The sequence below is a fragment of the Scyliorhinus canicula genome, chromosome 9, assembly GCF_902713615.1.
Source record: "Scyliorhinus canicula chromosome 9, sScyCan1.1, whole genome shotgun sequence".
NCBI classification, from domain to species: domain Eukaryota; kingdom Metazoa; phylum Chordata; class Chondrichthyes; order Carcharhiniformes; family Scyliorhinidae; genus Scyliorhinus; species Scyliorhinus canicula.
In genome coordinates, this window is record NC_052154.1 from 39,694,983 (window position 1) to 39,720,925 (window position 25,943).

The 25,943-nt window shown below is 45.1% G+C and overlaps 1 protein-coding gene across 8 annotated transcripts in view; it reads right to left on the minus strand.

The window, feature by feature from the left end:
* The window catches only part of dpy19l3 (dpy-19 like C-mannosyltransferase 3), a 117,944-nt gene that overhangs the window by 52,380 nt on the left and 39,621 nt on the right, over nucleotides 1–25,943 (minus strand). For all 8 annotated transcript variants that reach the window (XM_038806570.1, XM_038806565.1, XM_038806566.1 and 5 more), the window contains exons 8-11: nucleotides 17,561–17,695; nucleotides 13,264–13,395; nucleotides 6,600–6,701; nucleotides 5,948–6,021 (exon numbers count right to left, since the gene is read on the minus strand). In XM_038806570.1, the coding sequence (XP_038662498.1) occupies nucleotides 5,948–6,021; nucleotides 6,600–6,701; nucleotides 13,264–13,395; nucleotides 17,561–17,695 (443 nt within the window). The remainder of the gene's footprint in view (nucleotides 1–5,947; nucleotides 6,022–6,599; nucleotides 6,702–13,263; nucleotides 13,396–17,560; nucleotides 17,696–25,943) is intronic.

Here is a 25,943-nt window from a genome sequence, read left to right on the forward strand (position 1 = left end):
GAAAAGGCAGCTAAGAAAGTATACGAGATACTTGGCAATTGAAATAGAAAAGACTTGCATTCATACTGCACTTTTCACGGCCATTGGATGCTTCAAAGTGCTTTACAGCCCATTAAGTACTTTTGAGGTATAGCCATTGTTGTAATGCAGGAGGATAATGAATACAAAAACAAAGATATTTTAATCTTTATAAATTTTTGGTTATACCTCAGCAAGTATTGTGCATAATTCCGTGGACCACATTTCAGGAAGGAAATCAAGACCATGGAGAGAGTAGGGAGAAGGTTTACCAGGATGGCACTGTTGATGACAAATTTCAGTTATGCAAAACGAGACAGGAGAAGCTGGGATTGTTCTCCTTAGAACCCTGTTTTTTAAACTGCTTTTCCCCCTGGTACCTACTTTCGCCAACTGGCCAGCATTCGGGACCAACGCAGGCCAAACTTTGCGGCCTATGCCGGCCGAACTTCGTGATCTACACCACGTTCTCTTACCTTTAATGTGAAAGGGGAGCCTGCTTGGCCCTCACAATCTCACTCCAATCAGGTTCACAGGAGGAGAGGGCAATGTGCATATCAGATGCAGGCTTCAGCCAGTCTCTCCAAGAGATTCAGATGGGACAGTGCCTATTGGCCATCTCTTCCCTGTAACACAGCTATCCATCTTCACAGTCCTCTTGCCTTGCATGCTTACAGCTAGAAAATGGAAAAAGCTCTCCTCCATGATTCAGTGCCAAAAGCATGTATGTAAGGGTGCTGGACTCAAGTGCACGGTGCTATGTCTTTTCGTCCGACGTCATTTCGTCCAACGACACTTCGTCCACGTCTTTTGGTCCAACGTCTTTTTGTCCGCACGTCTTTTGGTCCAACGTCATTTTGTCCGATGATTTTTTTCGTCAAAGACTTTTTGTGACTTGTTACGTTTTTTTCTCGGATGATTTTTTTTGTCAAAGACTTTTTGTAACTTGACTTATATTGCCAGAGTTGATCTCTGCGTGGATTATTGAAATAGGGATTATATAAACAGAACATTTACTCAGTCTAAATTTGATCCGGCTCTGTAACTAGTAGTGGGGACATCACTGAAAACCGATGCTGCAATTTGTCATAATCACGCCATTCCTTGTGATACACCTTTCGTATGTGTTTTCTACAAGAGGGGTGTTTGCACTTTACCTAGCAGAGGGTTAAAATCTTATATTGAATAATGTATATTCCGATAATGTACGGATTGATTCAGATTTTGCTGTGTTAGTGTACTTACGGGAACCAAGTTCCTTCCGACAATCAGTTTAATATCTGCGAAACGCAAAGCTGTCATTTCACATTTTGCAAAGACCTTTGCATTAAAATATGCCAGGCGCCAGTGCCCCAAATGATGCCAGGCGCCAGTGCCGGAAAATCAAGTACACCCTGCATATGCCTCCCTTAATGAACTAACAGAAGTTCACAGGTGTGAGGTGACAACGCTCTGCATGTCCCTCGCAGATTTTTAAAAATAAATTAAATCGGCTACATTTTATGAAGTTTTGTGGGAAAGGGTTACTTTCTAGTTTCATGCACTTAACAGTCAAATAAGAGCATTCGAACTCTAAACAAGTATTGTCTGTGTTACTGCACTACATCGAAGATAATTTGCAGTTATTTCTAGTTAAGAAAAATCACCAGGTAAGTCCAGCTAAATTTGTAATTGGATAATTGGACAAAAAGACGTTGGACCAAAAGACGTGCGGACAAAAAGACGTTGGACCAAAAGACGTGGACGAAGTGTCGTTGGACGAAGTGACGTCGGACAAAAAGACGCGACACGCAAGTGCACGTGCAGGACGCGTGACCTTCTCACTGCTGCAACTTATGGTCAGGAGACTGCATACAGCCTCATTTAGTTCCCATTTAAAAGCCAGTAGTGGCTTTCATTCTCAATTTAAAAGTCAGGAGTGGCTTTCATTCTCAATTTAAAAGCCAGTAGTGGCTTTCATTCTCAATTCAAATGCCAGTAGCGACCATTGGACATTTCACCCGCGATCGGTGCTACCGCAGGAACGCCGCAGCCGGTTGCTCTGCGACCCTCCCAATGCCCACCCGTGACCCACCCATGTATCTTGACCTGCACTTTGAAAAACTCTGCCTTAGAACAACAAAGATTAAAGTGAGACCAAATAGATGTATTCAAAATTATGCAGGTTCAGATAGAGCAAGTAGGGAGAACCTATTTCCCTGGCAAATAATTTGGTACGGTATGTAAACATGGATGTGAATTTTTTACATTTTGGGGGAAAATGGTGTTATTCCATAAAGAAGGCAGTATGTCGGAGTGTGTGCAAGTGATTTAATTAAACTGAGAAACGATTAAAGGACACCTTAGGGCTCGAAAAGTTTAGGGAAAGGGAACAAAGGTGCTCGGTGCATGCATGTGTAAGGAGACTGGTCAAGTAGTTAGTAAGTAAACAGACTAGGTTCAGAAATTTACATTAGGAAGCTATGTCAGGAGTGTTGTTTTCAGCTGCTAAATTTCAAAAGGAAAGGAAAAAGGCTTTTACAGCTTACAAAAGTTTCAAAAGTAAATAATGTAAGGTTATTAAATTGTATTTGACCTGAAAGTTGAGGTTATAGGCAAACATGAATGATTTTTATACTTTGGAAAAGCTATGTTCAAAGAAGTGGTGTGGGCAATGGAATCATAGATGAAAGATAAAACAGTTATGTCAGTAGAGATGCCGAGAGCACAGGGGTTGGTTGCATGAAGAACACCTGCTGCAAACAACTCTGGGAAAAGGTGCAGTTTGAATCAGCCACCCAGTCACGCCAGCAAAGTCCTGAAGCTGCAGAAAGTGATCTTGTCCTGAAGTCTTGGATTTCCACAGCAGAGTGGAAAGAGTGAGGTTGGATGCCTTATTAAAATGGCAGCTTTGCCTTGAGGGTAATATGTTACTGAATTGTTGTAGCTGAACATCTACAAGGGATTGCTGGTAAGAGGGTGTTGCTTGTGGATCTGACCAAACTGAGCCTTTTTGGGGAATGTTTTGTAAGACTAACTTTAATTGTGGAACTGCAATCTTATGTGCTTACGTTTTCTTTTCTTTTCGTAAATAAACCTTTTAATTTTAAAATCCCCAAAGTGTTACTGGACGTAATACTGCTGGAGTTGGTATGTTTACTACTTGTTTTCAGAATACAAAAATAAAGTTATGGCGCATTAAACTAAGTTTTCCCTCCGGGGTTTGTTTTGTTCAGCAATTAACATATGACATGGTCATAAATTTAAAATAATTGGCAAAAGAACTTGGAGAAATTAGGCAAAATTTCTTCAGAGGATTGACTTGGAACAAACTACCCGAAATATAGGACGGGAAAACGGTTGCCCACTGACAGCAGTGGCGGTTTTGCCCACCATACATTTAGCCACTTAAGACAGGAAAAATATTTTCTCGGCTTTCACACTACTTTGGCGGCGGAAAGAATCTGATTCGCTTGGCCTGTGTTCAGGCTGAGTGCTTCAATTACTGGGTAGCTCCACTTGGTTGGTGCAGACGCGATGGGCTGAAGGGCCTCTTTCCGTGCTGTAAAGATGGCTGCAAGGAGGGTCGCGCCAAAGTTTTCAGACCAAGACCTGACCAGATACTGGACATGGTGGAGGAGAAACTCCCTGATGCTTTACTCTTGAGCGGGCAGAGACCCACCAGCAAGGTAACCGATCCAATATGGGTGGCAGTGACAGTGCTGGTAAGCGCCAATTCTCTGCACAGGATATCTGGAGTGCAGTGCAGGAAGAGAATGAATGACCTGCTCCATTCATTCAGGGATAGTCACTGTTCTCAGCAGTCTCTGGTCAACCACTCACACACACTCGCCCCATCTGTTCCCTGACAGGAAAAGCTGTCTCAAAACTGCTGGGTAAGAGCACAGTTGGACAGACGACTAGCCAAGTTGAAACCCCTAATGGAGTTTGAGGAGAGAACTGTCGTGCTTGCCAGGGAGGGAGAGGGTCGCTACTAGCTTAGGGGAGAGGTTGGCGCAAAAAATAAAAGTGCTGACCCACAAACCATCGTCCACCTCGCAAAACTCACACGAGTTCTATCTCTTATATCCTTATGCCGTTTCCAAGCTCTCATGCCATCTCCCTTCTCTTGCGGGCACAGCAAGGAAGCAGCCAGAGTCACCTTAGGCAGGGTGGTAAAGCGCAGCCCGGAGAGCAACTCAATAGGAATTATTGGATGTGCACCTGGAAGACATGTCACAGCTTTCAGCCGCATCCTTCACCAGCGCAGAGTCACACACCTCCGTGGTTTTAGTAGAAGAAAGGCTTCAGGGATCAAACTGGTGAGCACCTCACTTCTTCTAATCCATAGCAAGCGAAGGCAGTGACATCCCAGAGATCCGGCAGTTGGTGGACTGCTGGACACCAAGACTCTGTGAACTCAGTCATGTGATGCGCCTCTGGGCCAAATCATTCTGCAGTTGCTGGAGCTCCAAAGGCAGAGTAGGGAACATCAAGAAGGTATGTCCACATCACTCATCGGATTGAAAGGCCAACTGGAGTCCCAACACCACCTATCTGAGGAGGTTGTGCCGGCACTCTTGAGGAAGCCAAGTCAACACTGAGGGTGGCAGTCACAGTGGAGATTTTGGTGCATGACCTCCATAGTGCAGGGCATGAGCTCCGTGGTGGACGATGTGACCCTCATGATGTAGGCACTTGTGGGCATCCACATGTACCGGTACCGGAGGATGGTAGGGTTTCTGCACCCCACTCCAGCTGCCTCCTTAGGATAGGAGGGGCCCTCGCGCACCCATAGGGAGGATGAGAGGCTGGTCCATAGACAGGGGCCTTACACCTGGGGGGCTCTGGTAGTGCCCAGCCCATCTGACTATTTTCCTTTTCTGACCATTCTAGCTTGTTTCCCACACAGAGGAGGATGGCGCTGCCACACCACAGCACCCCAAAAGCATGCCGGGGCACTCTAGGCTGAAGGGCCCTAGAGGACACCTGCTAAAGCCATCACAGACAACAGGGCAAAGCAGACAGAAGGCTGCCTCCACCTCTGCTGTGGATCCTGGGCAGACACCGAGATGTAGAGGTGGTTTGGGAAGGTGAAGAGAGTTTAGTTGCACCGATTGGGCACTGGTATTGTTAGGCAATTGTAGACATGTAAAGATTAAACCACCCGTGTCAATCACTTTTTGCACCCTATTTGTGCCTGCTTGCACTCATTAGCTCTCGTTGGACCCGTTGCCTAAGCTCAATGACTTACCTCTGAACTCCCCTTTGGAAGTGAGGCTGGCAGGTTCCCATTTTTAAAAACATGTTGAAGAGCCCGCCAGCTTAACATCACAATGCCAGGGACAGATTATCGAGCATCAGGGGTGGTTACAGCGGGACTGCCTGCTTATGATATAATAAAGAATTCAAACAGGTTCCCCCCCACCTTTTTTCAGCAGGAACCACATCAGCCAATGGAGGGAGCTGGGGTCACTGTGGGACATCTCGCCATCATAAATCTCCTTTTCCTGGCTCCGCGGTATTTTTCCCCCCTGACGCTATTGCCGCCTGCTGTAAATCGCTGTGGAAATTCCTGACCATAGTGATAGAACTTTTAAAAGATAATTGGAAATGAACGTGAAGAGGACTAATTTGGAGAGTTTTGGGAATAAAGCTGGGGTGTGGAGCCAAATTGTACGGCTCTTTGAAAGAGCCAGCACTGTCATGATAGGCCAAATGACTCCCTTCTGTGCCACAAGATTCTTTGACTTTAACTTGCTATAACAAATCTGCTGTATAAACTATTCTGCATTAGCCCTATAAACAGATATTTGCCTTAGGTTTTAATGTTGGGTATGGAGAACAGACCATCACAACTCGAGTCTTTCTCAGACAGTATTCTGCACAGCTAGTGAAATGTAACACAATGGAGTGATATTCGTGTCGTATATAAAAATCAAACTTTTACCTTGTTGCCCCAAATCCAAACTTTGCTTTAAGGAATTTAAAAATATGTTCATCGGATTCTAGCCCTAGGATTTTCTGCAATAAAAAGGAACACATTGATGAGATCATGACAGCCTGCTTTAAATTGTTTCCATTCAGTACTGCTTCTGTCAAGAGTTACTCTTTTATGAGTTACTATCCAAAATCTTGGACTATTAATAAATATTATATGTGAGAAGCCCTGAAAATTTAATGGGGAAAGTATAATAAAAAAACTCAACCAAAATTGGTGTTGGCTAAAGTTATATGTTGCTTACTGATTGTTAGAAATTAATTTACCACAATTTAACCTACTGGCAAGATAGTCACTGTAACTAAATTCCAATAAACAGTTTTGATTTTTGTGAATGTGATACCTACTATTATTTCTTCTGAAAAAATGTAATTAATATAGGTTCAAAGGAGTATAAATGCCCACATAACTAGCTTATGTTGTATATTCTATGCAAATGATTGATGAGGCTGGACACTCTTATTCATGAGCCTTTATAGATAAAAATAAACTAGAGGAAAATGCATATTATTTCATATTAGCAAAAATAATTACATTCATCTACAAGTAACACATTTTGGAAAGTTTTTGTAAATAAGACTTTTAATAACTATTTACATACCTTACTTGTATTATTCGTTAGGATTGTTAAGCTGAATACTACAACTAAATGCAGCAATAGTTTCAAAATTCTTAAAACAAAACCACCAGATTTTAAATTCCTCTAAAAAAAAGAAAGATGACAGTATTAGATTCTCAATTCCATAAAAATCAATCTCAACAACCAAGGAGGACAATCCAGATATTTAACGGAAATATGACTGCAATTATAATGCCTAGAAAGAGGATCAAAATCAAAATGATGTGGTTAGACAACAATTCACATTTCTAAAACATTCTAATTTCCTTTACCGTTGCACTACACACTCATTTTTGGAACAAATCAGAAATATGGCAGCACAGTGGTTAGCACTGTTGTCACAGCACCGGGGACCGGGTTTGATTCCAACCGTGGGTGACTGACTGTGTTGAGTTTGAAACTCCTTCCTGTGTCTGCATGGGTTTTCTCCGGGTGTTCTGGTTTCCTCCCACAATTCCCGGAAGACGGTCTTGTTAGGTGAATTGGACATTCTGAATTCTCCCTCCGTGTACCCAAACAGGCGCCGGAGTGTGGCGACTAGGGGACTTTCACAGTAACTTCATTGCAGTGTCAACGTATGCCTACTTGTGACACTAATAAAGATTATACTTCCATGAAGGTCCTAGGCCTCTTAAACAAAGAACATATCTACCGAGCAATTTAATCAACTTTTCTCCCCTCACAAAATCCTTAAATTCTGTCTTGCGTTTTCCCACTCACTCTAGTTGATTAAAGGATAGAACACATTAACAAGCTGCTAACTTAGTATTTCCTTCGGGTCCAAGTACTAGAGTTTATCAAGAACTTTCCAACATATAAAACACAATTCTTCATGTTTTCAATTCTTCAGGCATAAAAAAAAATCAGTGCAACCTTTGCCTCAGGCTGTATGGAGATCCAAGGTTACACCACTTTTACCCCAATTGATTTATTTTTAAGACTGGCTATTCCCATCATACTACTCTTCAGAGCAGCCTCATGATTACACTGAGGACGAAACAATTATTTCAATGGCATCTATATAATTATAATTGAAACAAATTAGAAAAATATGGGGAAGAAATTGGCTGTGTACCACCTGTTTTTTGGCACTTACGTTGCATCCTAACACTCAAAAATGGGGTACAAAAATGGAATCCAAGACGTGTGCACACTTCTAACAGAAAGTGTGCCCGATGACGTCTTGGTAAAGGAGTTTCCACGTGCCCACCTAATGAAAGCCTGCAGTATGCAAAGCATAGAGATGACATCAATCGAATGCAACATTGATTTGATGCCAGTGTTGCCATTTTCAAATGCTAAGCTCCAATCTACATCCTGCCTTAAACTCATAGAACTGAACAGAGTGCAAAAATTAAAGATGTCCCATCAACATGATTTAATGAGATCATCAAGTTCTTATAGATTAGTTGCCAAATTATTTCTTCTGCTTGCAAGTGCAATTGCATGTGCTTGTTTTGGAGCTCTCTGATATATGCCTAGAGTTTGAATAGTCTACGGGGAGTGAAGTGGCTGGTGCTTCAGTACTTTTGGTTGATTTAAAGGTTTGTTTGGACGCAATTTGTTTCATTGGGTGGCACGGTGGCACAGTGGTTAGCACTGCTGCCTCACAGCACCAAGGACCAGGGTTTGATTCCAACCTCGGGTGACTCCCTGTGTCTGCGTGGGTTTCCTCCGGGTGCTCCGGTTTCCTCCCACTGTCCAAGGATGTGCAAGTGAGGTGGATTGGACATGTTAAATTGCCCCTAAGTGTCCAAAGATTGGGTGGGGTTACGGGGAGAGGTTGGGGAGTGGGCCTGGGTAGGATGCTCTTTTGAAGGGTCAGTGCAGATTCGAAGGGCTGAATGTCCTCCTTCTGCACATTTTATAATTCTATGATCACGAATGGCCTGAAATGGCTTTCTCTGAGAATGTGAGTAAGACTGGGAGAGTGAAGGGAAGCCACACAGTTAGAAAATGGAAAGGCGTGAGGGGATAAAGGAGATCAGCAGAAGGCCATATCTGCAATGGGTCTTTAGGGAGCAATTTTCTAACCTCGATTTCAGCCATGACAAAGTTGGAGGGAAGAACTAGAAGGACAAATTTAAACACGAGGTGGAGGAACACAAAGAGAAAAGGGAGACTACAACATAAATAGCCCGTTCTGCTCGAGTGATAATCCAGAGATTATTACCTTTGAGGTTCTGCTTTTCAATTTAGTGCTTAGCCCCTCATATTCTCTTTGCAGAACCTCTTTCCAATTTTTACTTATGTCGTTGGTACCTACATGAACTGGATCCTCCTTCTCCCACCGCAAGTTCCTCCCCGACCCTGCGCAGAAATCCCAAACCCTAGCACCAGGCTATGATAGAGTTTTACATTAAGTTTCAAAGTGATGTAGTTCAATCAGACACTAGGGCCTTAAATGTAAACAAAGGAAACTATGAAGGTATAAGAGGGCAATTTGGCTATGGTAGATTGGGAAACTACTGTAAAGATATGGGGCGGGATTCTCCCCTACCCGGCGGGGTGGGGGGTCCCGGCGTAGGGGAGTGACGCCAACCACTCCGACGTCGGGCCTCCCCAAAGGTGCGGAATTCTCCGCACCTTTGGGGGCTAGGCCCGCGCCGGAGCGGTTGGCACCACGCCGACTGGTGCCAAAACCGGCACCAGCGGCCTTTGACGCCCGCCGCCAGGGCTGGCCGAAAGGCCTTCGCCGGTTCGCGCATGCGCCGCTGGTGACATCAGCAGCAGCTGCCGTTGACGTCACCACCGGCGCATGCGCGCTGGGGGATTCTCTTCCGCCTCCGCCATGGTGTAGGCAGTGGCGGAAGAGAAAGAGTGCCCCCATGGCACTGGCCCGCCCGCCGATCGGTGGGCCCCAATCGCGGACCTGGCCACTGTGGGGGGACCCCCCGGGGTCCCATCGCTCCGCACCCCCCCAGGACCCCGGGGGCCCACTCGCACCGCCGATCCCACCGCCACCAGAGGTGGTTCAAACCTCGGCGGCGGGAGAGGCCTCCCAGCGGCGGGACTTTGGCCCATCGCGGGCCGGAGAATCGCCGCAGGGGGCTCGCCGCTCGACATGGCGCAATTCCCGCCCCGCCAATTCCCGGGTGGCGGAGAATTTCTGCCATGGCGGGGGCGGGATTTTCGGCGGCCCCGAGCGATTCTCCGACCCTGCGTGTGGTCAGAGAATTTCGCCCATGATGTTAGAAAAGATTTACTTTAAAAGATATAATGTCAATGATGACATTTAAAGATCCAATACATAGTTTACCGCAAAAATACATTCCTTTAATGCACAAAAACCCAGCACGGAAAATGTTCCAACCAAGGATAAAAAAATCAAGGATGGTATTAGATCAAAGGAAGAGGTGTATAAAGTTGCAAAAACTGGTAATTGGGAGCATGGGAGGACCAAGAAAAAGATTAAGGGAAAATAGAATAAGAATAACTATGGAGAAACAAGAACAGACTGTAAAAGCTTCTACAAGTATGTAAAAATGAAAAGATTAGCAAAAGCAAATGTGGGTCCATTACAAGTGGTGTCAGGAGAAACTAAACAAATACTTTGTGTCTGTCTTCACAGAAGAAAATACTAAAAACCTTCAAGATATAATGGAAAATTAAGGGACTAGTGTAAACAAGGAACTGCAAGATATTAATTAGTATTAGTTAAAAAATAGTATTGAAAAATTAATGGGACTTAAAAGTAGATACATTTCCTGGACCTGATGATCTACATCCCAGAGTGTTGAAAGAGGTGGCTGCAGATATAATAGATTCATTGGTGGTCACCTTTCCAAATTTTATAATTTTGAATTGGTTCCAGCAAATGTAATCCTAATATTTAAGAAAGAAGGGAGAGAGAAAATGGGGAACCACAGACTTGGTCACCTGACATCAGTATCATAGATTCCCTGCATTGCAGAAGGAGGCTATTTGGTCCATCAAGTCTGCACCGACCCTTCAAATGAGCACACTACCTAGGCCCAATCTCTTCCCCCCCCCAAAAACCTTTGGATACTAAGTGCCAATTTAGCATGGCCAATCCACCTAACATGCACATCTTTGGACTGTGGTAGGAAACCAGAGCACCTGGAGAAAACCCATGCAGACATGGGGAAAATGTGCAAACTCCACACAGTTATCCGAGGTTGGAATCGAACACAGGTCCCTGGCGCTGTGGAGCAACAATGTTAACCACTGTGCCACCATGCAATAAGAGTAAATGCGAGAATCAAAGCTACTCTCCTGGGGCGACACCTCAGCAATCAAAGAATCTGGAGAACAGATTGATAAGACTGCTGTAATGTCGTGTACACCCCTTTAAACAGGGGTATTCAGAGACATGAGGACAACAGTCTGAGCTTCCAGGGCAGCACTGCGACCGTTGACAGGAGATGTACGGCACAGTGGTTAACACTGTTGCCTCATAACGGCAGGGTTCAATTCCAGCCTTGGGTGACTGTCTGCGTGGAGTTTTCACATTCTCTCCCTGTCTGCGTGCATTTCCGCCTAGTGCTCTGGTTTCCACCGACAGTCCAAACATGTGCAGGTCAGGTGGATTGGTCATGCTAAATTGCCCTTAGTGTCCAGGGATCTGCGGTGCAGGGATAGGACGGGAGCCAGGTTAAGGCACTCTTTCAGACGGTCGGTGCAGACTCGATGGGCCAAATGGCTTCCTTCTGCACTGTAGTGGTTCTGTGATGTGAGAGTTATGGGGTTACATGGATAGGCTGGAGCCTACATAGGTGGCTCTTTCAGAGGGTTGGTAAGAATTCTATGATTCTATGTCAGTGCTGCAATAAAAGCTGTGGTAGCATCAGACATTGGATGCTACACATAATGGGCTTCACAAATGCTGAAGAAGATGATCAGTCATTCCATGTTGGAATGGATGAGCAAGTTCTATGTCACGTTGATTTGGACTCCTCCGTGCTCTTCGACATTCAGTGCAGGCTGACTGACAGGAAGATCAGTAATGATTCATTGAATGTCAGAGTAGGCTGGAAGGGCTGAATGATCTATTCCTTCTCCTACTTCCTTTGCTTTCCATGTGTCCTTGTCTCTCCCAATTTTCTACTGAAGGGCTTCTCTAGTAACTGCAGCATGTATGGTGAAAGGCTGCAGCCTCCAATTTCAATGGACGCTTTCCAGTGCATTTAACTGTGTATACCAATCTGCTTCTTCCATATCCTGGCCTACTGAAGTCCTCATCTGTACCAGAACCAATGTGTGACCTTGCTCTCCAACTAGTTTGCATCTGCAAGCTCCTCTCCTCCCACCCTGACTCCTACGTACTTGTGCCTAGATTTGTTTATTGACAAGGGAGTCCAGGGTTATGGGGGGGGGGGCAGAAAGGAAAAAGAGGTGCTGAAGCTACAAACAGATCAGCCATGATTTTAATCGAATAGCGGAGCAGATTAAAGTCCGAATGGCCTATTCAAATTCTTAGAATCCACCCACTCTCCCTCGCCTCAGAAATACACGTTTTTGTCTCTGTCTGAGCTGGTAGCTGGGATCAAGTGACATTGCCATTTTATCCTTACAGTCTTTTTCCTCTTCCTCCACTGACTGGGAAGGTTCTTGGGTTTCTAAAGTGGAAAAGGGACGAGTTGGGTCGTGTTGAGGGGAGAGGAGAAAGTAAAAAGTGCATGCTTACACTATCTACAACTCATGCTTTGGAAGAGAATGCAAAATGAGAGATAACCTGAAATGTTAACTCTGTTTTTTGCTTCACAGATGCTGTCTGAACTGCTGAATACTTCCAGCATTTTCTACTTTTGTATGAAAAAGAGCTACGAATTGAAATCCCTCAACATTATCCTTTCAGCCTTGCCAGTGGGCATTGCTGCAGTGATGGTCCTTTCCAGGATGGTCAGCACAATTTCCTTTAAGGGGTAACGCACTTGGCTCCATCCAGTTCTTTTCTGTTACCTGCTGTAATGTGCCACCTTCTTTTGCAAGAAAAAGATGTGTGTCTATGAGTGTCTTGCAATATGTTTGGGTAATGTGGTTGTCATGGTTGAATAGCTTCCAGCAACACTGCTAATGTGAGGGGATGAGGCAAAGCACATTGAACGTCGGTTGATAAGAGCTTGCTGGTTGTTTCGTGATGGAGATGTAGTGAATTGAGTAGTGGATGAGGCTTGTGTGCAATACAATATGTAATTTGAGGATTCATTCACTTACCTTCATAACTCATGTCAGGTCTTAAAATGTCTTCCTGCACTACATCCCTGTTCTTGAGCAGCGTTTCTGGTATTGACCTCCACCAGTACCTGTTCCCACTGCTTCCTGAGCATATATCTGGAAGGCCTTCTGCCCCTCGTGACAGCTCTCCTTGTTTCAACTACTGCCTTTAAGATCTGTAGCCCATTGTCTAAAAACCATGATGCTCACATTGAGTGGTTGCTCAGATCACCTTATAGCAGACTGACATTTAAAAATATTCCTACCACTTGTTGCAGGCACAATGTGTCTCCTTTTTAAGCGGTGCCTTTAAGTAGCACTAGCCACTCACCAGTGTGGAGAGTGTTTGCTGCAGTTAATAAATTTATCCCATAGAATCTTCATAATTAAGATATTTCCTGTTTGAAATTCAAAAACATTAGGATATAAATTGTAAGGTTAAGTTTGCATACATTACGGTTGTTGCTACCTGTAAATGCCGTACTACTAAAGCAGCCAGAATGAAACTTAGAACCAGTGACCCCAGGAGCATAGAGTTGTTAAATTGCAGGATCCAGACAAGAAGCAAAGAAACCACATGTATAAAATATAGTGATGCAACCTGTAATAAAAGAGATACAACATCAATGAATCATTGTAGAAACACAATACACAAAAAATGAACAGTGCAATTAAACTTCCTTGTACAAAAATATTTTCCCAATGCCAAAATAATTAAATGAAATACATGTGATGGCTGGAAGCTTCCTGAAGTAGGAGGAGAATTAGGGTTGAGGACAAAAACAGATAAATAACGTCAGCTTCTCTTTGCACAAATTAGATAGGAGATAGGGGCTGGTTTAGCTCACCAGGCTAAATTGCTGGCTTTTAAAGCAGACCAAGCAGGCCAGCAGCACGGTTCGATTCCCGTACCAGCCTCCCCGGACAGGCGCCGGAATGTGGCGACTAGGGGCTTTTCACAGTAACTTAATTGAAGCCTACTCGTGATAATAAGCGATTTTCATTTCATTTTTCATTTCAGATAGGATAGATTTACTGAATCACCCAGGATTTGCTGTTATTTGCTCAGTTTCCTCTCTTCTTCAATGATTTAGTTTGCCACATCCACATTAAATTTGGGAGTTCAGTATTTGAGGCATCTCTGCCTGATAACCCCACTGGCCACCCTAAGAGGGTGCCAGTGTTCAGGTAGGTGGTTTGAAGTGTGTCTACTTCAATGCCAGGAGTATACGAAATAAGGTAGGGGAACTGGCAGCATGGGTTGGTACCTGGGACTTCGATGTTGTGGCCATTTCAGAGACATGGATAGAGCAGGGACAGGAATGGTTGTTGCAGGTTCCGGGGTTTAGGTGTTTTAGTAAGCTCAGAGAAGGGGGCAAAAGAGGGGGAGGTGTGGCGCTGCTAGTCAAGGACAGTATTACGGTGGTGGAAAGGATGCTAGATGGGGACTCTTCTTCTGAGGTAGTATGGGCTGAGGTTAGAAACAGGAAAGGAGAGGTCACCCTGTTGGGAGTTTTCTATAGGCCACCTAATAGTTCTAGGGATGTAGAGGAAAGGATGGCGAAGATGATTCTGGAAAAGAGCGAAAGTAACAGGGTAGTTGTTATGGGAGACTTTAACTTTCCAAATATTGACTGGAAAAGATATAGTTCGAGTACATTAGATGGGTCATTCTTTGTACAATGTGTGCAGGAGGGTTTCCTGACACAATATGTTGACAGGCCAACAAGAGGCGAGGCCACATTGGATTTGGTTTTGGGTAATGAACCAGGCCAGGTGTTAGATCTGGAGGTAGGTGAGCACTTTGGAAACAGTGACCACAATTCGGTGACCTTTACATTAATGATGGAAAGGGATAAGTATACCCCGCAGGGCAAGAGTTATAGCTGGGGGAAGGGCAATTATGATGCCATTAGACATGACTTAGGATGTGTTGGTTGGAGAAGTAGGCTGCAAGGGTTGGGCACACTGGATATGTGGAGCTTGTTCAAGGAACAGCTATTGCATGTTCTTGATAAGTACGTACCAGTCAGGCAGGGAGGAAGGGGTCGAGCGAGGGAACCGTGGTTTACCAAAGAAGTGGAATCACTTGTTAAGAGGAAGAAGGAGGCCTATGTGAAGATGAGGCATGAAGTTTCAGTTGGGGCGCTTGATAGTTACAAGGAAGCGAGGAAGGATCTAAAGAGAGAGCTGAGACGAGCAAGGAGGGGACATGAGAAGTCTTTGGCAGGTAGGATCAAGGAAAACCCAAAAGCTTTCTATAGGTATGTCAGGAATAAAAGAATGACTAGGGTAAGAGTAGGGCCAGTCAAGGACAGTGGTGGGAAGTTGTGTGTGGAGGCTGAGGAGATAAGCGAGATACTAAATGAATACTTTTCGTCAGTATTCACTCAATAGAACATAGATAGAACATAGAACAGTACAGCACAGAACAGGCCCTTCGGCCCTCGATGTTGTGCCGAGCAATGATCACCCTACTTAAACCCACGTAACCTGTATACCCGTAACCCAACAATCCCCCCATTAACCTTACACTACGGGCAATTTAGCGTGGCCAATCCACCTAACCCGCACATCTTTGGACTGTCAAGAAAAAGATAATATTGTGGAGGAGAATGCTGAGACCCAGGCTATTAGAATAGATGGCATTGAGGTGCGTAGGGAAGAAGTGTTGGCAATTCTGGACAAGGTGAAAATAGATAAGTCCCCGGGGCCAGATGGGATTTATCCTAGGATTCTCTGGGAAGCCAGGGAAGAGATTGCTGAGCCTTTGGCTTTGATTTTTAGGTCATCATTGGCTACAGGAATAGTGCCAGAGGACTGGAGGATAGCAAATGTGGTCCCTTTGTTCAAGAAGGGGAGTAGAGATAACCCCGGTAACTATAGGCCGGTGAGCCTAACGTCTGTGGTGGGTAAAGTCTTGGAGAGGATTATAAAAGATACAATTTATAATCATCTAGATAGGAATAATATGATTAGGGACAGTCAGCATGGTTTTGTGAAGGGTAGGTCATGCCTCACAAACCTTATCCAGTTCTTTGAGAAGGTGACTGAACAGGTAGACGAGGGTAGAGCAGTTGATGTGGTGTATATGGATTTCAGTAAAGCGTTTGATAAGGTTCCCCACGGTCGTCTATTGCAGAAAATACGGAGGCTGGGATTGAGGGTGATTTAGAGATGTGGATCAGAAATTGGCTAGTTGAAAGAAGACAGAGAGTGGTAGTTGATGGGAAATGTTCAGAATGGAGTTCAGTTACGAGTGGCGTACCACAAGGATCTGTTCTGGGGCCGTTGCTGTTTGTCATTTTTATAAATGACCTAGAGGAGGGCGCAGAAGGATGGGTGAGTAAATTTGCAGACGACACTAAAGTCGGTGGAGTTGTAGACAGTGCGGAAGGATGTTGCAGGTTACAGAGGGACATAGATAAGCTGCAGAGCTGGGCTGAGAGGTGGCAAATGGAGTTTAATGTGGAGAAGTGTGAGGTGATTCACTTTGGAAAGAATAACAGAAATGCGGAATATTTGGCTAATGGTAAAATTCTTGGTAGTGTGGATGAGCAGAGGGATCTCGGTGTCCATATACATAGATCCCTGAAAGTTGCCACCCAGGTTGATAGGGTTGTGAAGAAGGCCTATGGTGTGTTGGCCTTTATTGGTAGAGGGATTGAGTTCCGGAGCCATGAGGTCATGTTGCAGTTGTACAAAACTCTAGTACGGCCGCATTTGGAGTATTGCGTACAGTTCTGGTCGCCTCATTATAGGAAGGACGTGGAAGCTTTGGAACGGGTGCAGAGGAGATTTACCAGGATGTTGCCTGGTATGGAGGGAAAATCTTATGAGGAAAGGCTGATGGACTTGAGGTTGTTTTCGTTAGAGAGAAGAAGGTTAAGAGGTGACTTAATAGAGGCATACAAAATGATCAGAGGGTTAGATAGGGTGGACAGCGAGAGCCTTCTCCCGCGGATGGAGGTGGCTAGCACGAGGGGACATAGCCTTAAATTGAGGGGTAATAGATATAGGACAGAGGTCAGAGGTGGGTTTTTTACGCAAAGAGTGGTGAGGCCGTGGAATGCCCTACCTGCAACAGTAGTGAACTCGCCAACATTGAGGGCATTTAAAAATTTATTGGATAAGCATATGGATGATAAGGGCATAGTGTAGGTTAGATGGCCTTTAGATTTTTTCCATGTCGGTGCAACATCGAGGGCCGAAGGGCCTGTACTGTGCTGTATCGTTCTATGTTCTATGTTCTATGTTAAGTGAATGGACAATTTTACTGACCAGTTTATCCTTTCTCCCCATATGTTTAAATCTTCTAGTATGCATTATGGTGGAATTCAAACTAGTATACTTATACCATCACTGTAAGGCTAATATATTTTGCAGTCTTTATGCATTTTCATTGAAGAGGTTTACCAAAATCCAAGGACACCATAAACTCAGACGAGGTTCCTTTTCCTCTTGTGAAGCCTAGAGCTACTTTACAGGTATCTTCTTCCCACGGCCCCACATAAAAATCAAATTGATATCCACTATCTTTTAATCTCCACACATCTCTGCCCAAGTACTGCAACAGTCTGAAATCAGATTAGTAGATTACCCCGCAAACTTCTCAACTGTATTTATAATCTTTAATAATCCAGCTAACACCAGTGTTTTGCAAATTTAATGATTCCATATTTTATTCTGTGACACAGTATGTGTTGTATTCCCATGTAAACTCATGCACACATCAGGTTTAGTGCACAAAATTATCTGCAAGTTACCTTTGATGGAGGGACCATATCGAAACAGTCCAAGGAAAAGAGAACCAGAGCTTGTATTAATAAAATGAACTGGTTAAACTGCCAGGTAACGCAGAAAAGGAATGTTGATATCATGATCAACGTGAACGGCCAACACTGAAAATAAAATTAAAAAAAAAACATATTCAGTACAGGTCATAAACTGGGAAATATATCGGCTTTTAAGTGCTTGTGCACTAACTTTCTTAGTGATTCCACACCCTTCATTTGTCAAATTGCCATCAGAATAGCTCGAATTTGATAGCCTGAATGCATTTGGTGTGATATCTGCCTATACAGATGGGAAAGTTCAATCCTCAACTTTCAGGTACAGCACACGCTGTACATGTACAGATGAATAATATTAGAGTTTAATCCACAACTGAATTTTCCCTCTTTTTCTTGGAAGCTTCATTAGCCTGAGTGGATCACAAGATGAACAACAAAGCTGTTATACATTTTTTTAAGTTGGATCATTGCTGAAAACGTCACAGTAAATCTTTGCACATTGCTCCTAAATTTACTGCAGAATATGGGCTGGATTCTCCGGTTCCTCAGCCGTGTGTTCCGAGGTGGCGTACCATTCGCTGGTGATGGGATTCTCTTTTTCCGCTGCTTGTGTACAGTTTCCCAGTGAAGCCACCCCACTCCGCCAGGAAACCAGTGAGCTGGGGTGCGCTGCCAGCGGGAAGAGTAATCCCAACGGCCAGAGTATTTCGGTCTATATTTTCATTTTGCATGATGAAAAGCACACAAACATGCTAAAGTCATAGGACTCAGGCAGGAGAGGCCATTAGGCCCTATGAGCCTGCTCCATCATTTAATAAGATCATGGCTGATATTATTGTGACCTTAACTCTATTTTTCTGCCTGCCCCCCCCCCTCCCCCTCCCCCCTCCCCCCCCAAAAGCCTTAGACTCCTTTGTTGATCAAATATATCTCATTTAGCCTTGAATATTGTTATAACCTGCCCCGATCCTATTGGTTGGGGACAATTGGTCCCGTGTTCCTTGGGGAATATGAGCTCCCCAATTTTGGGGGGGGGAATCATTAGCAGTGCAGCTGTATAAATAGAGTTGGCCAATGTGGTACCAGCTAAAGAGGGAACCAGTAGTGAACTATTGGCACTGTGTACATATAGTTGTAAACAGAGTTACGTTTTGTTTGACTCGAGAAACTCGTACTGGATTCTTCGTGGCCCTCACAAAAGATATATTCAATGATCCAGTCTCCACCTTTCTCTGGGGAAGAGAATTCCAGAAACTAAGAACCAGATACTGAAAAGCATTTTGGGATAAATGCAGTCACAACTTGAAAGGGGATTGAGGAGAAGGACCCTTGCACTCACAATGTTAGGATTGTACTATATGACTCCCATCAACCATTAGGATACAGATTCTGGAAAGATGTGAAAATGGCAAGGTTGTTGTGGTGGGTGATTTTAATTCCCCCCATATTGACTGGGACTCCCTTAGTGCCAGAGGTTCGGATGGGGAGCAATTTGTTAGGCATGTCCAAGAGGGTTTTTTGATTCAGTATGTTGATAGTCCAACCAGGGAGGGAGCCTTACTGGACCTAGTATTAGGGATTGAGCCCAGCCAGGTGACCAAACTTTCAGTAGGGGAACATTTTGGGAATAATGATTCCGTAAATTTTTGAATACTCATGGATAAGGGCAAGAGTGATCCTCAATGAGGGTGCTAAATTGGGGAAGGCCAACAACAACAGAATTTGGTAAGAACTGGAGAATGTGGATTGGGACCGGCTGTTTAAGGGTAAATCCACATTGATATCCTGGTACACCCAAAAGTGGGGGAGGCAGCACTAACAGGACTGCCGTTTAAACAAGCCCGACACAAATTCCGCTACTTGGGGATCCAAATAGCCCATGACTGGAAAGGGATCCATAAATGGAACCTCACCAGTCTGACAAAGGAAGCAAAAAAGGACCTGCAAAGATGGAACACACTCCCACTCTCCCTGGTGGGGAGAGTCCAGACGAGCAAAATGAACGTGCTGCCCAGGTACCTCTTCCTACTTAGATCCATTCCGATCAAATCCCCAAGGCCTTTTTCAAAGCACTAGAAAAAATAATCATGACGTTCGGGGGGCGCGTGTGCACAGGACGGAGGGACACTGACATCAGGGACCTATACACGGACTGCAGATCGCGAACTGACAGATAAATTCCAGCTAAAATAAAAGCAAATTACTGCGGATGCTGGAACTTTCTGCTCTTCACTCGGTCAGGTCTAACCCCGACTTTGTCATCAAACCTGCCGACAAAGGGGGTGCTGTTGTTGTCTGGTGCACTGACCTCTACTTCGCAGAGGCTGAGTGCCAACTCTCCGATACTTCCTCTTACCTCCCCCTGGACCATGACCAGACCACTGAACATCAAACCATTATCTCCAACACCGTTAGTGACCTCATTTCCTCCGGATGCCTTCCCCCTACGGCTTCCAACTTCATAGTCCCCCAAACCCAGACAGCCTGCTTTTACCTACTTCCCAAAATCCACAAAAAGGACTGTCCTGGCAGGCCCATTGTGTCAGCATGCTCCTGCCCCTCCGAACGTATTTCCTCTTATCTTGACTCCATCCTCACTCCTCTGGTCCATTCCCTCCCCACCTACATCCGGGATTCCTCTGATGCCCGGCGTCATATTGACAGCTTCCATTTCGTGGGCCCTAACCGCATTCTATTCACCGTGGATGTGCAATCCCTCTACACCTTCATCCCATGCCAGGATGGCCTGAGAGCCCTTCGCTTCTTTCTCGAAAAGAGACCCGGACAATTCCCATCGACCAACACTCTCCTTCGCCTGGCTGAACTCGTTCTATCTCTGAACAACTTCTCCTTTAACTCATCTCACTTTCTCCAAATCAAAGGTGTAGCAAAGGGTACCCGCATGGGTCCTAGCTACGCTTGCCTTTTTATGGGGTATGTGGAACATTCCTTGTTCCAGGCTTATCCGGGCCCCCTGCCACAACTCCTTTACTGATACATTGATGACTATTTTAGTGCCGCGTCATGCTCTCGCCCGGACCTGGAAAAATTAATCAACTTCGCTTCCAGTTTCCATCCCTCCATCACTTTCACCTGGACAATCTCAGACACTTCCCTTCCTTTCCTTGATCTTTCTGTCTCCATTTCCGGCAACAGACTATCCACTAATATCCGCTACAATCCCACTGACTCCCACAGCTATCTGGACTACAGCTCTTCACACCCTACACCCTGTAAGGACTCCATCCCTTTCTCTCAACTTCTTCGCCTCCGTTGCATTTGTTCCGACGATGCCAATTTCCAAAATGGTGCTTCGAAAATGTGTTCCCTCTTCCTCGACCGTGATTTCCCACCTACAGTTGTGGACAGGGCCCTCAACAGTGCGGTCCATCTCCCGCGCCACTACCCTCGCCCCCTCCACTCCCTCCCAGAACAAGGATAGAGTCCCCCTCATTCTCGTATTTCATCCTACCAGCCTCCGTATGCAAAGCATAATCCTCCGCGTGATGCCACCACCAAACACATCTTCCATTCACTCCCTCTATCAGCATTCCGCAGAGACCGTTCCCTCTGAGACAATCTAGTCCACTCCTCCACCATACCCAGTACCTCGCCCATCACCCATGGCACCTTCCCATGCAATCGCAGACGGTGTAACACCTGCCCCATTACCTCTTCCATGCTTAACATTCCAGGACTCATTCCAGGTTAAGCAGCATTTCACTTGCACCTCTTTCAATCTGGTCTATTACATTCGCTGCTCCCAATGTGGTCTCCTCTATATCGGAGAGACCAAACGCAGATGGGTGATCGCTTTGCTGAGCATCTTCGGTCTGTGCGCATTCAGGATCCTGACCTTCCTGTTGCTTGCCATTTTAGCAAAAGACCCTGCTCCCATGCCCACATGTCTGTTCTTGGCCTGCTGCAATGTTCCAGTGAAGCGCAACGCAAACTGGAGGAACAACATCTCATCTTCCGGTTAGGCACGCTACAGCCTTCCGGCCTGAACATTGAATTCAACAACTTCAGATGATCAGCCCTACCTCGACCCATTTGTTTTCATTTTATTTTAACTGTCTTTTACCATTTCTTTCTTTCCTGCACCTTTCTCCTCTTTGCTTCCACCTTCCCCTCCCCCCACACCTACAGTTCATCCTCTGATGTTAGTTTCCCTGCTGTTTGACCTTTCACATCTTTTGTCCTCTCTGGGGACTGCCATTAGCACTCCTTCCTCTTGATTTCTGTGGCCATTAGCACCAAGTTACACTGGGTTTCTGTGGCTATGACTCATCTTTCATTGTCACTCCACAGTATAAATATTTCCCACTCTGTCTGTTAGCTTTGACAAAGAGTCATTGGACTCGAAACGTTAGCTCTTTTCTCTCCCTACAGATGTTGCCAGACTTGCTGAGATTTTCCAGCATTTTCCCTTTCGAAAAATTCCAGCTAGCCAGGGGGACAAACTAAGGAACCTGCAACTCAAAAACTTTTGACGAAAGGAGACAAGGATGTACCCACAACCGCTACGACAGACATTACTGGAAGAGTTACTGGACGCAAGCATACTAGATAAAGGAAACTGGAGGGACATGTATGACCGACAGTAGAAAGGGCCGACACCGTACTGGACGCAACAAGAAAGAAATGGGAGGTGGACCTTGGGATTGAAATAGGGTGGGGACTCTGGAGCGAAGCACTGCATAGGGTCAACTCCATGTGCGCAAGGCTCAGCCTGGCGCAACTAAAAGTGGTACATAGAGCTCACTTAACAAGAACTCGTATGAGTAGGTTCTTCCTGGAGGTGGAGGATAGATGTGAACGGTGCCAAGGAGGCCCGGCCAACCATGCCCACATGTTCTGGTCTTGCCCCAGACTTGCGGGAGTACTGAACAGCCTTCTTCGAGGCAATGTCCAAAGTGGTGAGGATGAGGGTGGAGCCATGCCCGAAAGTGGCAGTCTTCGGGGTTTCAGACCAGCCAGATCTATTCCTGGGGAGGAGGGCGGATGCCCTTGCCTTTGCCTCCGTGATCGCCCGCCGTAGAATCTTGTTCGGCTGGCGGTCAGCAGCCCCACCAAAGCTGCAGACTGGCTGTCCGACCTCTCGGAATCTCTCCAAATGGAGAAAATCAAATTCGCCATCTGAGGGTCAGACGACGGCTTCCGCAGAACATGGGAGCCATTCACCCAATTGTTCCGGGACCTGTTTGTGGCCAACGAAGAAGCAGAAGAATAGCCAAGAATCAGGGGAAAGTAGCCAAAGCATGAGAGGGAGAAATAGACCGGGAGAGAGGAGGGGGACAGCTAAACCAAGAGGAAAGAGGGGGGGGGGGTGGGGGGGGGGGGGGGGGGTGGGGGGGGGGGGGGGTGTCAGGGACATGATAGCCAGAAGGAGGGCACGGGAAACAATGAGAAACTTGGCATCTACTGGAACAGAGAACAAGGAAATCCAGGCGAAAGACGGGAGGAACGGCTGAAGCGGAGGTGAGCGCGAGACAACAACGTCAGCGGAATTCGTCCGGGAGAGGCAAGTGACAACACCAACAACAGATCCATTCGAGTATTGCCCTCTGTAATTGTTTACTGTTTCTCCCGGCACCCAAATGTATGTCTACCTCCCCAGTTTCCACTCCACCCCCCCCCCCCCCCCCCCCCCCCAACAAACAGATGCCTACATATGTGTTATAAATAATTGTGCCAATTGTACAGAGTTGCTGCTGTTGAGCAGGTGCATAATACCTTACCAGTTACTTTATTTTATTTTTTAGTATTCCTTTTTTTTCCGGTATGTTTGTGTGTGCCCTTCTCTTATATCTTATTCTGTGTACATAACGGTAAATATATTTTGTTCAAAAACCCAATAAAAAACATTTATAAAAAAAAGAAGGCATGCGGCATGTTTGCCTTCATCGGCCAGGGCATTGAGTACAAAAATTGGCACGTCACGTTACAGTTATATGAAACTTTAGTTCGGCCACATTTGGAATATTGTGTGCAGTTCTGGTTGCCACACTACCAGAAGGATGTGGATGCTTTGGAGAGAGTGCAAAGAAGGTTTACCAGGATGTTGCCTGGTCTCAAGGGTGTTAGCTAGGAGAGGTTGACTAAACACGGATTGGTTTCATTGGAAAGACGGAGGCTGAGAGGAGACCTGATTGAGGTCTACAAAATCATGAGAGGTATAGACAGGGTGAATAGTCACAAGCTTTTTCCCAGGGTGGAAGACTCATTACAAGGGGGAACAGGTCAGGGGAGAAAAATTTAGGGGAAATGTGCAGGAAAAGATTTTCATGCAGATGGTGGTGGGTGCCTGGAATGCGTTGCCAGTGGAGATGGTGGAGGCAGACACGATAGCAATGTTCAAGATACATCATAAACAGGTGGGGAATGAAGGTCTACAGATTGTTTGAAGTGGTAGGTCTAAATAAGGAATCAGGATCAGCACAGGCTAGGTGGGCCGAAGGGCCTGTTCCTATGCTGTAATGTTCTTTGTTCTAAGTAGAAACTAAGAAGAAATCTTTCCTCTTCTCAGTCTCAAATGAGACCCCCATTATTTTGAGGCGGTGTCCCTTAGCTCGATTTCCCCAGAAGGAGAAACAGTCTCTCAACATCTATCCTGTCAAGCACCCTCAAAATCATATATGTTTTAACATCATCACCTCGAAACCTCAATGGAGTATGGGCCCAACCTGCTCAATCTTTTCTCATAAAACAAAACCTTCAGCTCAGGAATCAACCAAGTGAACCTTGTGTGAATCACTTCCAATGCAAATAAATATCTCCTTAAGTAAGGAGACCAAAAATATACACAATACTCTTCGCGTGATCGCACCAATGTACTCTGCAGTTGTAGCAAGATGTTCCTATTTTTATACTCCATCCCCTTTGCAATAAAGATCAAAATTCCATTCACTTTTCTAATTACTTGAATCCATGAATCCTTTTGCGATTCATGTACAAGGGCACCCAGATCTCTCTGTACCATCATTCTCCATTTAAATATCGTTCTGCTTTTACAACAAAGAACAGTACAGCACAGAAACAGGCCCTTCGGCCCTCCAAGCCTGTACCGGTCATGGTACCAACCTTTCCCAAAACCGTCAGCACTTCCTTGTGCCATATCCCTCAATAACCATCCTATCCGTGTGTTTGTTAAGATGCCTTTTGAACAATGTTAGTTTATCTGCTTCCACAACCTCCCCGGCAACTCAGGCACTCACCACCCTCTGTGTAAAAAACCTGCCTCGCACATCTCCTCTAAACTTTGCCCTATGGACCTTAAACGTGTGCCTCCTGGTGACTGATCCCACTACCCTGGGAAAGAGTGCCTGCCCATCCACTCTATCCATGCCCCTGATAATCTCGTAGACGTCTATCAGGTCACCCCTCAACCTCTGTCGTTCTAATGAAAACAGTCCACGTCCATTCAGCCTCTTCACATAGCTAACACCCTCCAGACCAGGCAACATCCTGGTAAACCTCCTCTGCACCCTCTCCAAAGCCTCCACATCCTTCTGGTAGTGTGGCGACCAGAATTGTGCGCAATATTCCAAGTGCGGCCGTACCAAGGTTCTGTACAACGGTAGCATTTCCTGCCAGTTTTTATACTCGATGCCCTGTCCAATGAAGGCAGGCATTCCATTTGCTTTCTTGACTACCTTGTCCACTTGTGTTGCCACCTTCAAAGATCTGTGGACATGCACACCCAGATCTCGGTTTTCTGTTCTTCCTGCCAAAGTGGACAACTTCACATTTTCCCACAGTACAAATCATTTGCCAGTTATTTGTTCATTCACTTGACCCATTTACATTCCTTGCAGACTCTTTAAATTCAGCTCACAACTTGCTTTCCTACCTTTATATCGTCAGCACATTTGACTGCAACACCACTGGTCCCTTCATCTAAGTCATTCATATAGTTTATAGGTCTCGGTAGTGTTCTCTCTCCAAGGGTCGGTGCAGACTCAATGGGCCAAATGGCCTCTTTCTGCACTGTAGAGATTCTATGATTCTCTAAATAGTTGAGGCCCTAGCACTGATCGCTGCAGCACTCTACTAGTTGCAGTTTGCCAAGTTGAAAGAAAATAGTCCATTTGTCCTAACTTTATTTTTTCTGTTCGTTAACCAATCCTTTAGCCATACTACTATATCATTTGCAACACAATAATCTCTTATGTGTAGCCACCATTATGTGGCACCTTATGGAAAGCCTTTTGGAAATACAAATACATCTACCCACTGGTTTCCTTTTATCCACTCTGTTTTTAATTTCCTCTAAGACCTCTATTAAATTTGTAAAAAACCACGTTAATCCTTCCTACTTTTAAAAAAATGTCCATTTCCTTAATAAAGGATTTTA